This window comes from Alexandromys fortis, unplaced genomic scaffold (assembly GCF_014885135.2).
Source record: "Alexandromys fortis isolate MF-2015 unplaced genomic scaffold, M_Fortis_MF-2015_v1.1 scaffold_1, whole genome shotgun sequence".
Taxonomy (NCBI): domain Eukaryota; kingdom Metazoa; phylum Chordata; class Mammalia; order Rodentia; family Cricetidae; genus Alexandromys; species Alexandromys fortis.
The window spans coordinates 2,352,300-2,366,893 of record NW_026067927.1 but is presented as its reverse complement, the minus strand read 5'-3'; the positions used below and the strand labels follow the sequence as shown (position 1 = coordinate 2,366,893).

Sequence of the window (14,594 nt, the reverse complement as noted above, 5' to 3'; positions counted from 1 at the left end):
CTTCTAAACTAGCTTTTCAAACGTTCTTGTCACATTCTTTATTCAATAAGGCATTCCAGATTCCTGAAAACATAACTAGTAACCTGAATCAGGTATATAAACATCAGAGTTACATTTGAGTTTAATATAATTATATTTTCCCTTCCTTTTCTCTCTTCAAATCCTCCTATATGCTCCTCCTCATTCATATTCCTCATTGCCTTTTCTTTATCATTTGTTAATGAATGTATATGTGCATATAAATACATTTATATATGTATATATACACATATATATATTCCTAATATAACTTCCTTAGTCCATATGTTTTACTTCCATGTATGGTTTCTAGGCTGGCATTTTTAACTGTTCAACAACTTGGCATACTGTTCCTGTAGAAGACCACCTCTCCTGCTCCCAGCTTTCCTCGGTGGCAAGTAGTGTTTAGCCCTCATAGGATTTTGTCATCCACTTTGCTGAGTCTGTGGGTATAGTCTTTGTCGAGCCCATGTTTGGACAATCATGTTAGTGAGATTCAATGAGTGTATCTTCTTGCATTACTATGATATACTATCTCACAGCAAGCTCCCTGATCCTCTTACTCTCAAAATCTTTCTGAACTCTCACCTACAATGTTCCTGAGCCTGGAATGCAGGAGTGTTTTGTAGATGTAGCCATTGAAACTAGGCCCCAGAACTCTGCCTTTGATTTTTGTGATTTTCTGTGGTGATCTATTGCAAAGAGAACAAAGTTTTTATGGTGAGCTATGAGGATTACATTTGTTTGTGGGTATAAGGACACATGTTTAAAAATTGCTGTTAGAGATCACGCTGGTTTAATGAAGTTGCAGTTGTAGACTCTCCCCCAATAATCATGACTCACGAGCACTGAGTAAGTAGTTAGCTGGTTTTCCAGCACCAGGCACATCTCCCTCCTTTTAAGCAAGTGATAAGTCCAATTAGAGAGCTGTTGATTACTGCCAAGGCCTGTGTGCCACTACTGCATCCTTAGGGCTGTTTTGCCATGATGGTTGTTGATGTGGTTCATAGGAATCATAGCTGGCCAGGACTGTTGGTTACCTTTCTCCTTTGGAAGTTTGCTAGGCATCTTCAGGTACCATAAAAGTTAATCCTCAGAAAGAGGCATTCAGGTCAGATCCAGACCAGGGCTCTCTGGGCCCTGTGTCTGAAGTGCATGTGTCTTCAGCAATAGGGGCTTACCTTCCACCTCTGGGGGGAAACCAGGAGCAACAGCTATAGGTTCTATGTTCTGGGAGTCTCTCGGATGTCCATGGCTAACAACTCAAAAGAGGTCTTCTCATGTCTGATATTGAAGTTTTTGTTGGATAGTCTTTGAAGAAAGCACTAGCAGCCCAGATGAGAAAAATATCATTAAAATTACACGTATGTATTTACACACAGAATTTTTTATAATTTATATACAGAATGTTTTATAAGACTGGGGGGATAAATAGTTAATAGTATAATTTCTGTGACTTTTTCAGATGTCCTTATTCTTAATTTACTGTCCTCCCACCTTCTTCTGTATTAAACTCCCTCCTCTCCCATTTTCTCTTTAGTTCATTTGTATCTTGTTCTTCCCCTTGACCCACCCCCTTCCTCCCATATTTACTTCTCTCCCCCTCCCTAGATGCCCTGTCTTTCCCATTTCCCTGACCAGATCACTTGTACCCTGCTATTCCCTTCTCTTTTCCTTTCCCAAATCCCCTATCCTGCTTGACTTTCCTGGTTTCTGTGGCTACTCCAAATTATGTATTCACATCTGAGGATTCAGAGCTAGGATCCTTCAGTGAAAAAGATGTGACATTTGTCTTTCTGCATCTGCACTAATTCATTCAACGTGATCTTGTCTAGCTCCACCCATTTACCTACAAAGTTGATGAGTTCATTTTTCTTTACAGCAGGATAGTATTCTATAGTATATATGTACCACATTTTCAGTATGCATTTGTCAGTTGAAGGACAGGTAGGTTGTGTCCTTTCCTGGCTATTGTGACTAGAGCAGCAATAAACATGGCTGACAGAGTTTGCAGTAGGAACTCAAGTCCTCTGGGCATATGCTAAGTAGGGGTATAGCAAGATCATATGGAGGTTTATATTCAGTTTTTTGGGGGGGAATTTTCCACACTCATACTGGTTGCAACAGTTTGGAATCTCACCAATAGGAATGGATTCTTTTCTCCCCACATTTTCTCCAACAATTATTCTTGGTTGTTCTTTGAATATTTCCTATTCTGACTGGGGTAAAATGAAGCATCAATGTTTTTTGGATTTTCATTTACCTAAAGACAAACATTTTTTGATATATTTCTTAGAAATCTCTCTCTCTCTCTCTCTCTCTCTCTCTCTCTCTCTCTCTCTCTCTCTCTCCTTGCCATTCAGGCCCCAGGCTCATTTTTGAATGAGTCATTTGTTTTGTAGACTCACTATTTTTGGAGGTTTTTTAAATAATTTGAATACTTTTCCTAATGTCAAGCTGGTAAAAATTCTCTCCCATTATGTGGCCTTCCTCTTCCTCCATTCAGGACCGTGAGGACTGCTGCTTTTGTGAAAGAGGAGTTGGTATAAAGCCCAGTAGTCATCTGAGCCCTTGCTTTTTCTATATGAATCATGGTCACTCCAAAATACTGCTGAGTCTCTTGGGCAAGTTCTGGCCTTGTATTCTTTCTGAATATCATGGGTTATGTTGATATGGCCTTGGGGCTTTGGTCATAAAGTTCAGAAAAGGAACACAAGATGTTTATAGACTTAAAAGAGTTATTTGCTAATACAAGAAGCCATTCAATATTTCAGGTGTTCTCTATGTGCATAGGACAACCAGATGACGCAGGAATAGCTGATAATTTTCAGAAACTCAGAGATCTAAGATTGCAGCACAATCTGAGACTATCTGAGATCTTGGAGAAATGCTTTTATGATTATTCACTGCCCTATCACACACATGCATATATACACAACATAGATACATGTGCATGTGTCACATATACACAGATATTGCTTCCCTGGCTGCTAAAGATTTAACCCACAGTGAAGGGTACTAGTAGTGACTTCCCCATATATGAGGGAACCAATGGCTAACATGCAACATTATAAAAACTAAAATATTTTTGACACAACAAAGGAAGGGATATGCAGAACAAAGGGTAACTGAACTTTAGGGCACCCACATTTTGTTAAGCAAGATTAGAATACTCTCCAAGAATTCCTGAACATAGTATTTTTCTCTTTGTCATTTTTATTAGTATTTATTTTAAACAAATATCATGGAAATTCTCTTGACATATGCTAGTATGCATCTTTAGGAAATCTACGTTCTGTTTATTTTTGAGATTATAATTTCAGTCTATTCCTTCCTTCCCTTTCCTCCTTCTAAGCTCCTCCATATACCTTTCTATGCTCTCATTCAAATGCATGGCCTTTTTTCCACCAATTGTAATTACATGCATAGGTTTGCTTGTATATACATATATGTTCCTAAATATAACCCCTGAACAGAATCTTCAAGCAACTATAAAGTTAGGAGCAGAAGGCTCATGTCACGCCTGGATCAGGGGCTGTGGAGGCCTTATTCAGTATTCCCATCCTGTTATATTCTGTGTTCACACTTAAGAATCCCATGGAAGACTCAGATGGGATAAAGTGGTACCCCAGGGTGCAGATCAGAGGGCGACCTTTTGTAGGGGTTAGTTTCTCAACGCATTCTTTACCTTTGTATTCATAGAATCCTTTTGACGCGGATGACAATAGAGACCACGGAGAGGTAAGGAGCTTTTTCTGGGTTACTGATGTTGCATCTTGAAAGCATTATATTCTAGTTAACTATGGATGAAGGCTTTCCCCTAGGCTCCAAGAGAAGTCACTGGCCAGTTAAAACAGGCAAATGGACCAGAGATAGGGCTACCTGACTCCCTCTACAGGGCTCTCAGTCAGCAAATTTATTCCCCTGGGTCCAGCTCTCCTCATGGTTCTCACTACCAGGTGGCCTGGTGGGAGAAAACTGCACTGAACTTCCAGGATCAGGAAGCTGAGATAACCAGCTATACAGTACAGGGCTGGAGTTATGCAGAGAGGAGCCTAAGACATTCAGCTGTGAGCACACCACATCCACACTTGACACAGGAAACAAACAGTACCCACAGCCTCCTCCCTCCTGCCCCGCCACCTCCCAGCACTGGCCCGTGTCTGCTGTCATTAGCTGTGAGCATCTACAGGCTTGTCCTCCCTCCCTTCCCTCCCTGGAGATCACAGACATTCCCTGAAGACCCTGTGAGGATGAAACAGCGAGTCTTTCAGTCAGCTTTTACTGTGTGATGGAAACTGATTCACAGCTGAGCTAAAGAATTGAAACAGACCGTGGTCTGTGCCTCCCTAGACCTGCAGCGGGAGCATAGTTCTTAAAGCCATATATATATGGTAACATACAATACAAAGAAATAAGTTTTATTATGAAAGTTTTTAAACAATTTTTGTTGTTTTTCTGCCTGCACACGTCTATTTATTGCTTCACTGTTCATAATGTCAAAGAAATGGAATCACATGTCTGTCTATCAGCAGAAGAATGGATAATGAAAATGTAGCATGTTATTCAACAAATTTTAGTCAAATGTAAATAAAAATGGGTCACATGTGGTAAATATCATTCCACCCTGTGGTCCTCTTTCTAATACTCTCCCAAAGAAGCCCCCAAGTCCAGGCCTCTGTGACTTTCCTGTACACAGTCTCCTCTGTCACTGATCCATTCCCTCCCCACTGCTGACAAATGCCCGCTCTTCTCTCCATTGACCACAGAGTTCTTGCAAATATTCCACTCCAGACATCTTTAAAAAGCCCAGCTTCCCGTAGCCAGCATGTCCCCTCCCTTCAGCTCCTCCTGCTACATCCTAAAGCAAGCCCTCTTCACTACTCAGCTTTTGTGAGGTGGCAGTAATTGCACCCAGGTGGCATTCACTATTGTTGGGCTGGCACTTGTTGTGGTCTTTTATTTCTCCAAATAGGAACAAGGCACCCCGAGGAATAAGTTCAATGCCTCAAAGCCAAGCATATTCCCCAAAGCACCCAGATTTAGATATGGATAGACAGATGCAATTGGCCTCATTAATAGAATTCTCTCTTCAGTTCCCTGCCACTGATGACCGCCACTCACAGTCCCGAGCTTGAAGACTCCTCGTCTCGACCGTTGATCTTAGGACATTTGTTTTCTGTGGTCAAAGCGATGCGGGTTTATGCCTGGCAAACTCTCAGACCGGCAAAGAGGAGATAAATGGGGAAAACGTACGATAGGGTATTCATAAGCACTATATTTCTATTTTCCCCAGGAAAATAACTCCCTGTCCACTGTGGTTGATGGGGTGTTCCTGCCAAAGACTCCAGAAGAGATCCTGGCTGAGAAGAGCTTCAACACTGTCCCCTACATGGTGGGCATCAACAAGCAAGAGTTTGGCTGGATCATTCCAATGGTGAGAATGTATAGACCGCTTACGTACACTCCACAGGGGATCGAGCATCTTCCTCCCTGCTCTGATCAAGGATTATGCACCCAGATTAACTATTTCAAAGAAACCTAAAACTTTCCAAGTAAATTTGCACTGAGAGTCCTGGTGAGGCCCTTTAGAGTGCCAGTTTACATCACGTGGGGCAGAGGAGCCATCAGTGATTGCAGGCTTTCTAAAGAAGCTACTCAAGAGGGGCTCAGGCTCCTGTATGCCCACCACCAAACTTTCTATTGGCAGTGCGGAGCTCTCTCAGGAAGGCATTTTAGGGCCCTGGTATCAACCTGGGATGTGACTTTCAGTACTAGAAGACACACTAAAGCCAGACCAATGCTCTGAGTACAAAATTGGATGTGGTAAGCACATCCCAGAGTTCTTCAGCCTTCTTGCAGACTTCACAGAGCATCACAGGAATGCAGACATGCAGACATAATGCTTGGTTTTGTTTTCCCTGTTACCTGAGTCTGGGAGTGTCTGGCCTATGCCCTCCATCCCTGAGCCCTTGATTTCTATATGACCACAGTCTGAATGCTCCCTCACTGCTTAAAGGAAGAGGCCCTGATGTGATCAATACCTTCAAGTGTCCTCTCTGTGTTGCTTGTATTCACTCATATGTGCCCATGGGTTTTGCTGCTTTTATTTCTCAAAAACTTAAACTCCCATGCCTGTCAAGTCCCCCCAAACTCTACCTTATTCCATTTTGGTTTGCTTCATTGGCCCTTTTTTTGCTTTTGTTATTTCCCCATGATTATTAATGTTTAATCATCTGTTTAACAGCTTATGGGCTATCCACTCTCTGACGGCAAACTGGACCAGAAGACGGCCAATTCCCTCTTGTGGCAGTCCTACCCATTGCTCGTAAGGCTCTAGGGAATCATGGGCATTGGTTGAGAAAGAAAGAAGGTTGGTGACTTTCTCTAATCACAGACTAAGTTGATGATGGAAAACCTAAGTTAAAGCTCCTGTGGTTTTGATTTTCCCGCTTTACCATCCCAGTGTGCTGAACCCATACTTGTGACTCCCCCATCAAAATCCCATTGAGATGAGAATAAGTTTTAGAGGAAAAGGTTTATCTGAAGCCAGCAACACCAAGACCATGGAGACCATCAGAAACAAAGACCAGTGCAGCTAGGGCCTGGAGGCACAAGACTTCCTCATGGAGTTCTTAGGATACAAATCAGATAGGTGGGATACCAAGTCAGTTAAAAACTTTTGGGTTGGGGTTAGGGCTGGATGTGGTGCCCTTAATCCCAGTACTCAGGAGGCAGAGGCAGGTAAATCACTATGAGTTTGACACCAGCCCAGTCTACAAAGCAACTTCCAGGACAGCCAGACTGTTATATAGAGAAAACCTTTCTTAAAACACCAAAAAAGGAAAAAGATTTGTTTATAGGTTAATAGATATTGTAGACTCTGTACATTTAAAGAAAAATTGCTAACTAGCAAATCATATGACCCATATCTTTTTTCATTCCATTTTTTTAAGAAATGCTAATTCTGAACTTCATTGTGAGGATATAAATGCCTTTTCNCCCCCCCCCCCCCCCCCCCCCCCCGCAACAGAGGCCACTCGTACTACCACCTTTCTCTCTCCCCTCTTCCTTCTCTTCACCCACTCTCTTCCCTTATAAAAGGGCTCACATAACCCGACCCAAGCTCTGCCTGTATGGCTTTTTGTCCCTCACCAGCCTGGTTTGGATCCACCCACTAAGGTCCATCTTTACACCATTTCATATCACCTACCACCAAGCTTTCCAATGGCAATGCTGAGCTCTCTCAAGCAGGCAACTTGGAGTCTTGGCATCAGCCTGAGATAGGAGACATGCTGAAACCAGACCAAAGCTCTGAGTGCAAAAACCTGGACAAGTCAGCACATCCCAGAATTCTGTACCTCTCACACAGAGGACTTCAGGGGCCATCATAGGGAGACAGGCATACAAATATAACACTTGGTTTGGCTTCCCCTGTCACCTGAGTCTAAAGAGGCTTGACCCGTGTCCCCTGTTCTTGAGCCCCTGGCTTCTCCATGACCCTGGCCTGAATGCTCCACCGCCTGGAGGAACGTTCTGCCTCCCGGTGGAATAAATGCACTCACTTGATTGGCCTCTCTGTGTTGCTTAGATTTATTCATGTAGCTCCGTTTGCTGTTTGCTGACTTTATTTTTCAGAATCACATACTCCCCTATCTATCATCACCCCTCGCACACCAAGCGTCTTTGTCTATTTGGTTGGTTTGGTTGATCTGTTGAATTCCTCTTCATTTTCTGGGAATCCCAACTGTTTTGCCATTTGTTTAACAGATGATGGGTGAGCTCTTCTCTGAAGACAAAATGGATGAGAAAACGGCCCGTTCCCTCCTGTGGAAGTTCCGCTCTGCCCTTGTAAGGCTCTAGGGAATCATGGGAATTGGTTGGGGAGCAAAGGTCAGTGTCTTGCTTTAACCACAGACAGATTCAATGGCTGTAAACAGTCGTGGTGGCTGCGGTTCACCCCCTACCTCTCTGCTCTTCCACTGCGCACCCAGGTGTAATAAACCGACATTCGTTGTTCTCCAGTCAAAAACCCCAGCGAGGGGTCCAGGACAAGTTGCCAGGAGAAAGATTTATTTGGAGAGCTTTATACTCAGAAAAGATTCCACGATGAACAAAGACCATCAGATGTATACATTGGAGGCCAAAGGCCTAGTAGTTAGGAGACTTATCAGATAGGTGGGCACTGTGGCAATCACAGATTGAAGGTCCCCCACTTTTCTGATGCATGGGCTTCCGTTGTCGGTAGATCACCAGGTAGACATTGTGGGTTCTGTAAATCTAAAACGAAATAATTGCTGATTAGAAAATCCCAGAAGCTGTGTCTTTTTTCATTTCATTTCCTAGGAATAACTTATTCTAATGTTATTTGCTAGGGTGCAAAAGGTGTCTTTCCCTTAGAGCACAGAGGAAGATACCTGAAGGTTTATTTCTCTCCACAGGAGACAGAGCAGAGCATTTTTCTCTAGAAACAGCTAGAGATCGCATTCCCTAGACAAGAGTTGCCAAGCTGCCATGTGGTACCGGGCAAAAAGATCTTTTCCACAACGGCCAATTGAAGGCATAATTTTCAGGTGCCTGGCCGCCAAACTTAATGCCACATCTTAAGTGGATCTAGAGAATCCTCACTGGCATAACCAGCTGGTTTGGCACAGAGCCCAAGTGGCTCATGAGCAGTAATGTCTTCTTAACTGTCTGCAGAAGCCTCAGTGATTACCAGGTGCGAGTGGTCCCTTTCTGTTGTTTCAGAACATCTCTGAGAATATGATTCCAGCAGCCATTGAGAAGTATTTAGGACAAACAGATGACCCTGTCAAAAAGAAAGACCGTCTCCTGGACCTGTTTGGAGATGTATTTTTTGGTATCCCATCTGTTCTCATGGCCCGTGGCCTCAGAGGTAAGTCTTTTATGTTGAAAGGGAGGATGTGGACTCAATAACAAGTCTCTGACTTGCCTACTTCTCAGTCATGCACAAACACACACACATATGCACATACATATGCAAACACACGCATAGTTTGCGACACTAGGATGATGCTCAGTTAGTAGAGTACCTGGCTAGAATTCAGGATGCCCTGAGTTTAGCTGTGAATACCAAAGAAGTCAGACCCAGTGGTTCATATGTGTAATTTCAGTACTTGGGAGGCGCTGAAGGAAGGTTAGACTTCCTTTGGCTACATAGGGAGTTCGATGCCAGCCTGGGTTACATAAAACAATTTCTTACAAAATTAAGTCAAGACTGAATAAGCATGGGATGAAACCGGACTTTCTGAACGTGGCGGACAATGAAGGCTGATGAGAAGCCAAGGACAATGGCACTGGGTTTCGATCCTAATACATGAACTGGCTTTGTGGGAGCCTAGCCTGTTTGGATGCTCACCTTCCTGGTCCTGGATAGAAGTGGGAGGACCTTGGACTTCCTGCAGGGCAGGGAATCTGGACTGCTCTTCATTCTCAAGAGGGAGGGGGAATGGAGTGGGGGGGAGGGGGAGAGGGGTAGGGGAGTGGGAGAAGGGGGCGGGCGATGTGTGCGAGAAGGGGGAGGGAAATGGGAAACGAGGAGGAGGCAGAAAATTTTTTATTTTTGCAACAACTAAAAAAAATAAAAACAAAAAAAATTAATTCAACAAAAAGAATAAGAATCCAGGGTCAGGAAGAGGGTTGAGGTGGTTCCTCTTTGTGTATCATATCTAATCTCCCATCATATGCAGGCTGTATAGATCTTAAAACATTGTGGAGGTTTGTTTTAAGACCACAGAAACTCGGGTCTTTTAAAACCCCATTCAGTCTCTGCATGCCCCTTTACTGGAGAATTTATATTGAAGGGGATTATTGATAGGCAAGGACTTACTAACGCCAATCACTTCGGATGTTTTCTGATGGTTTTTTAAATACTCTCTTCCTGCCTCCCTCTCTTACCCTGTTTCAGATGACTGGATGGTTTTCTTACACGCTTTGAAACCTTTATTTTTCCTGTGTGCTTTCATAAGCCTTTCACATTATGACTACCACGAGAATCACTTGCAGTGATGCCCTATGTCCATCAAATTTTCCTTAAACCCAAAGGCAGATTTCTTCTTTGTACATATGTATGTGGGATTATGTTTAAATACCCTCATATCCCAACAAGTAACTTGGATTTGCATGGTTCCACTGAATGATTGAGGGAAACACTGGGGATGTTGCAAACCAGGCCGACCAGGTGCTGGTTTTCTCAGAGTGAGCAGACACTGTGTATTCTCACTGAACACACCCCAGCATCACTGTCTGCATTCCTTTCGCTCATTCTGCATTCCACAGACACCTGGCTCAGATCCCAGGCCACCTCACATAGCTGTGCAACCACGAGCAAGTCACTGGGCTTTTCAGAAGCTGCCTCTGTCCTGTTCTAGGAGCCAGTAGTTTCCTTCGGGGATAGAAGCCTCAGTGCCACCCAGGGGTTCCTCTGGTAACATGAACTGTGCACGAATCCATGTCTCCCCAGATGCTGGAGTTCCTACCTACATGTATGAGTTTCAGTACCGCCCAAGCTTCATATCTGACACAAGACCCAAGACGGTGTTGGGAGACCACGGTGACGAAATATTCTCTGTATTCGGGGCTCCATTTTTAAAAGGTAATGGCTTTATATGGGGTGTGACCCTGGTGTCAGGAGGCCTGGGTTCCGGTCTTGGTTTGGGGACCTTCAACAATTTCTCCTTCTCTCCTGGGCTAATTTCCTGGCCCTCTACAGCACCACTGACCTACATTAGGCAGTTTCCAGCCTTTCTCCTATTCTAACACACATGAAAGATGGCTGAAGTGTCCCAGTCATGGTCATTCTCTGAATCTGACCTGTGGCACCATTGAGAGAGGTGGTGGATCACCCACAAGGCCCTGTCTAGGACTAGAATACCACAATTTTATTTCCCACAAAACAACCTCTGCTTAATATCTGTCTGTGAGTGCCTGTGTACGTTTTCATCTTCAGCAGAAGAAAGCCTCTTTGGCGATAGCTGAGCAAGCTGTTGCTCTATGAGTATAGCAGAATGTCATTAGGAGTCATGTTGTTGCTACATTTTTATTGTTATTTATTTACTAATTTCTTACAACAGTACTATTATTTGGCTTTGCCCTATGTCCCTGGGCTATGTATTCTTAGGTTCTTGATCATTCTAACAGTGTCAGGCATAGGTTCCACCTCCTGGCATGGGCCTTAAGTCAAATCAGGTGTTGGTTGGTTGCTTCCACAAGCCTTATGTCATCTTGCAGGCAGGACACCATTGTAGATAAAGGGATAGTCACTCTTGGTGTTTCCATTGCTCCCCTGGGAGTGTCTAGAGTACCTTCCTATACCAAAGGCACTTCAATGTAGGGGTAAAGTCTCTTGTAGGCACCTGCTTGACTTATCCAGGTTCGATGCATTGTATAGGTGATGTCTTCAACAATGGAGCCACAAATCAGTCTGTGGAGAGCAACTTATAGCCTGGGCCATTTGGGATTTCCCATGGGACCTCTCTGACCAATATCTCAATTAGATGTAACCCAATCCCAGTAATGTAAGCTTCACTTAGTAACAAGAAATGGCCAGATGAGGCTCTGTCTCCCCTTATCAGTAATTTCATTTGTATTTGATTCTTATATGTATATATTTTAGGACGTTTCTACTGTATTAGGTTTCCATATCTCTCAAATAGCCCTCAATTTAACTGTATTTGCTCATATTTCATTCCCTGTCCTCTTCCCCTTCTTTTCTCCCTTTTTTTAACTTGATCCTTTTGTTCCAGCCTGTGCCCTCATCCTTCCATAACTATCTATTCTATTTCCCTTTTCTAGGGAGATTAGGTGGTAATTTCCCAGGGAATATATGATATATTTATTATTTTGTGTGTGTGTGTGTGTGCATACCTGTGGAGATCAGCGAACACCTTATGAGAATAGTTCCCTGGCTTCTACTGTGAGTTCTAGTAATAGAACTCAGATTCTCATGTTTGGTGGCAAGTGCCTTGACTTACTAAGCCATCTTCCCAGTCAAACAGAGTGATATTTAAAGAAAGCCTTTCACAAATGTCTTCAGAGCCTTACCTCTCAGGACTTGCACAGGCTCCTGACCCCACCACATGGCTCCTCCTGGCCATTTCCTGGCTGGAATACTCCTTAATCCCCTGTAGTTCTGACATTTTTTTTAGAGCCTGTGGATAACACTGTGTTTGAGTGACTGAGAGAAGACCCAGAAGCAACTCTTCAGAACAGAGGACACCCTGCAATGTGACATTTGGAGCCTGTGGAAGGAGGGAAAGGCAGCTCCTCATGGCACACACATCCCCACTACTGAATGTCTACCAGTCTCTCCCTACAAATGTCCACAGTAAAGAGCCAGGATCTTCTCACACTGAAGTGTTTGACTGAATGGTTGAAGAGTGACCACTTCTAACAAGCTCCCAGATGATGCTCCATCTGGTCCACACTTAGAGTAACAAAAACATTTTTTCCCTTCCCCACAGATGGCGCCTCAGAAGAGGAGACCAAGCTCAGCAAGATGGTGATGAAATTCTGGGCCAACTTTGCACGCAGTGGGTGAGGCTCGTGGCAAATGTGAACGGGAAGACAGGGTGTGGCTGGGCATACCTGTTGGTAAGGGCGACTTCTGAAGTCACAGTGACAAAGCTCTGACCATTCCGTGTGACTATAGCGCTCTATAGAGTTTTCTAGAATCGATGGGCTGTCACAAACGACGTAAGCTCGTTTTCTGTAGAAGTTGTCAGTCTCTCCAAGGAATGGAGGGCCACATAGCCCTTCTGAGGAATTCTCTTTGATTCTGTTCCCAGGAACCCCAATGAGAAGGGGTTGCCACACTGGCCAGAGTATGACCTGAAAGAAGGGTACCTGCAGATTGGAGCCACCACCCAACAAGCCCAGAGACTGAAAGCGGAGGAAGTGACTTTCTGGACTGAGCTCCTAGCTAAGAAGTCATCTCAGACAGTACACACTGAGCTATGAATGGGCTCTCTGCCAGTCTCAGGACCAAAAGAGCCAAGATGGGCCTATTCTACAAAAGATGTTGCTCAGGGAAGACGGATCTTACAGAGGAAAATGCAGGATTGGATAGTGGGGGATGGGCAGTGACCAAGGAGGGGGAATATTTGTACCTCAATGTGAAAAATAAATTTTCTTTTGGAAGTCAAATCGGGAGTTTTGTCTTGGGCCACAGATGAATCTATCATCATTGGGGACAGAAAGATGAAGAAAGATGCTGACATAGAACCACACCCTTTTAGGGAAAGGTTTGGAGAATGGTTGCTGGAATCTGAAGAATGATAGCTGATTGGTGGGAAGGTGGGAGTGTGAATTATTGCCTTATGATTTACCACCCAGTCGGCAACATTGTCACAGTGCAGTGCTAATGGCCTCTTGGCCAGTGTGGGATTATAACACACACACACACACACACACACTCCGACAACTGCAAACCCCAGGAGGAGATTGCATCATTCACAGATTCTTCTCCATGGCCTTCCACCAGGTGTTCAAGAGCAAGAATGACAGCCGATAGCAAGGCTAGACCAAGCCTGGCTCTAAGGGTCCAGCACACAACGCTACACAAACTCTTTTTTTTTTTTTTTTGAAGAAACAAATCCTACAACCTCTGCAGAAAAAGGGAAAAAGGATGGAATCCTGTCTTCCCAGTGAGGGCCCACTGAGGCCAAGGAAGCTGTGATGGTCTATGTCCCTTGGTGGAGTAGAGGACACGGTCTTGGGTGATGATAATGTCTTTCTGTATCGGAAAGAGACAGAATTGCTGAGAAGACCCCACCCTAAGACTAGGGACACAAGTTCTCCCTAAGATTGGGATTAGGTCAGAGTTGAAGAGACTGTCCCCAAATACTGCCACTGAGTCAGCAGATACCAGGTCCCATCTACCGAAGGTCTACTTGTAGTAGAAAGGGAGAGTACAGAGAGAGACTCTGTGAGGGGCAGGTGAGCAGGTTGAAGAAAATAGGAAAAAATAGGTCAGAGATGGAAGAGAATAACACACAGTCACATACAATGTTTAACTCATGTAATTTATACGAAGCTGCTTTAAGACAGAACATATAGTATCTAAAAGTGTGATATTGAAAAAGAGACAACTGCTAAAGATTTTTTTATGTTGCTGGGTATTGGAATTTTTTTAAAGAGGTCTTCATAGTAATTCAGTGTTGGAGATAAAATGGAATTGTCATTCTCAAAGGAAGCTAACATGACAAAAGGAGCAAGGAATAAACAAACATTCAGAAAAATAATGAGTAGATCCTCAAAATGAATAATTCCACTAAATAGAAATGCCTTAAACACAAAGCTAACAAAGATCTTGAGACTTGAATTTAAAGCGCAACCCATTTCTGTGATGAGTAATAAGGAATCTGGGTCCACTTCCTGACCTTTGACTGCTGGTGGCTTTTAAGCCTCACCCATAGCCTTCCCCTCTAGCCCCTTATCTGGAGATGCTGATTAGAAAGCCTGAGCACTTCCTTCCTTGGTGCCAGGATAAGATCCCAGCCTCCTAAGCTCCCCCTGGCCCCACCCTAGCCACGTAAAAACCCTAAGCCAGCGGCCCT

At 43.8% G+C, this 14,594-nt stretch overlaps 1 protein-coding gene across 5 annotated transcripts in view; it reads left to right on the top strand.

Annotated features, from left to right (window-relative positions):
• Positions 1 to 14,594, top strand: part of LOC126502580 (carboxylesterase 1C-like) — a 54,237-nt gene that overhangs the window by 10,539 nt on the left and 29,104 nt on the right. For 3 of the 5 annotated variants that reach the window (XM_050143723.1, XM_050143722.1, XM_050143721.1), the window contains 7 exons: positions 3,721 to 3,759; positions 5,315 to 5,455; positions 7,789 to 7,869; positions 8,767 to 8,914; positions 10,502 to 10,633; positions 12,501 to 12,573; positions 12,825 to 13,182. The exons of the other annotated variants lie outside the window; for them this stretch is intronic. In XM_050143723.1, coding sequence (XP_049999680.1) covers positions 3,721 to 3,759; positions 5,315 to 5,455; positions 7,789 to 7,869; positions 8,767 to 8,914; positions 10,502 to 10,633; positions 12,501 to 12,573; positions 12,825 to 12,996 — 786 coding nt within the window. In that variant the 3' untranslated portion in view covers positions 12,997 to 13,182. Of the gene's footprint in view, positions 1 to 3,720; positions 3,760 to 5,314; positions 5,456 to 7,788; positions 7,870 to 8,766; positions 8,915 to 10,501; positions 10,634 to 12,500; positions 12,574 to 12,824; positions 13,183 to 14,594 lie in introns of those variants that run through there. 5 annotated transcript variants of the gene reach the window in all.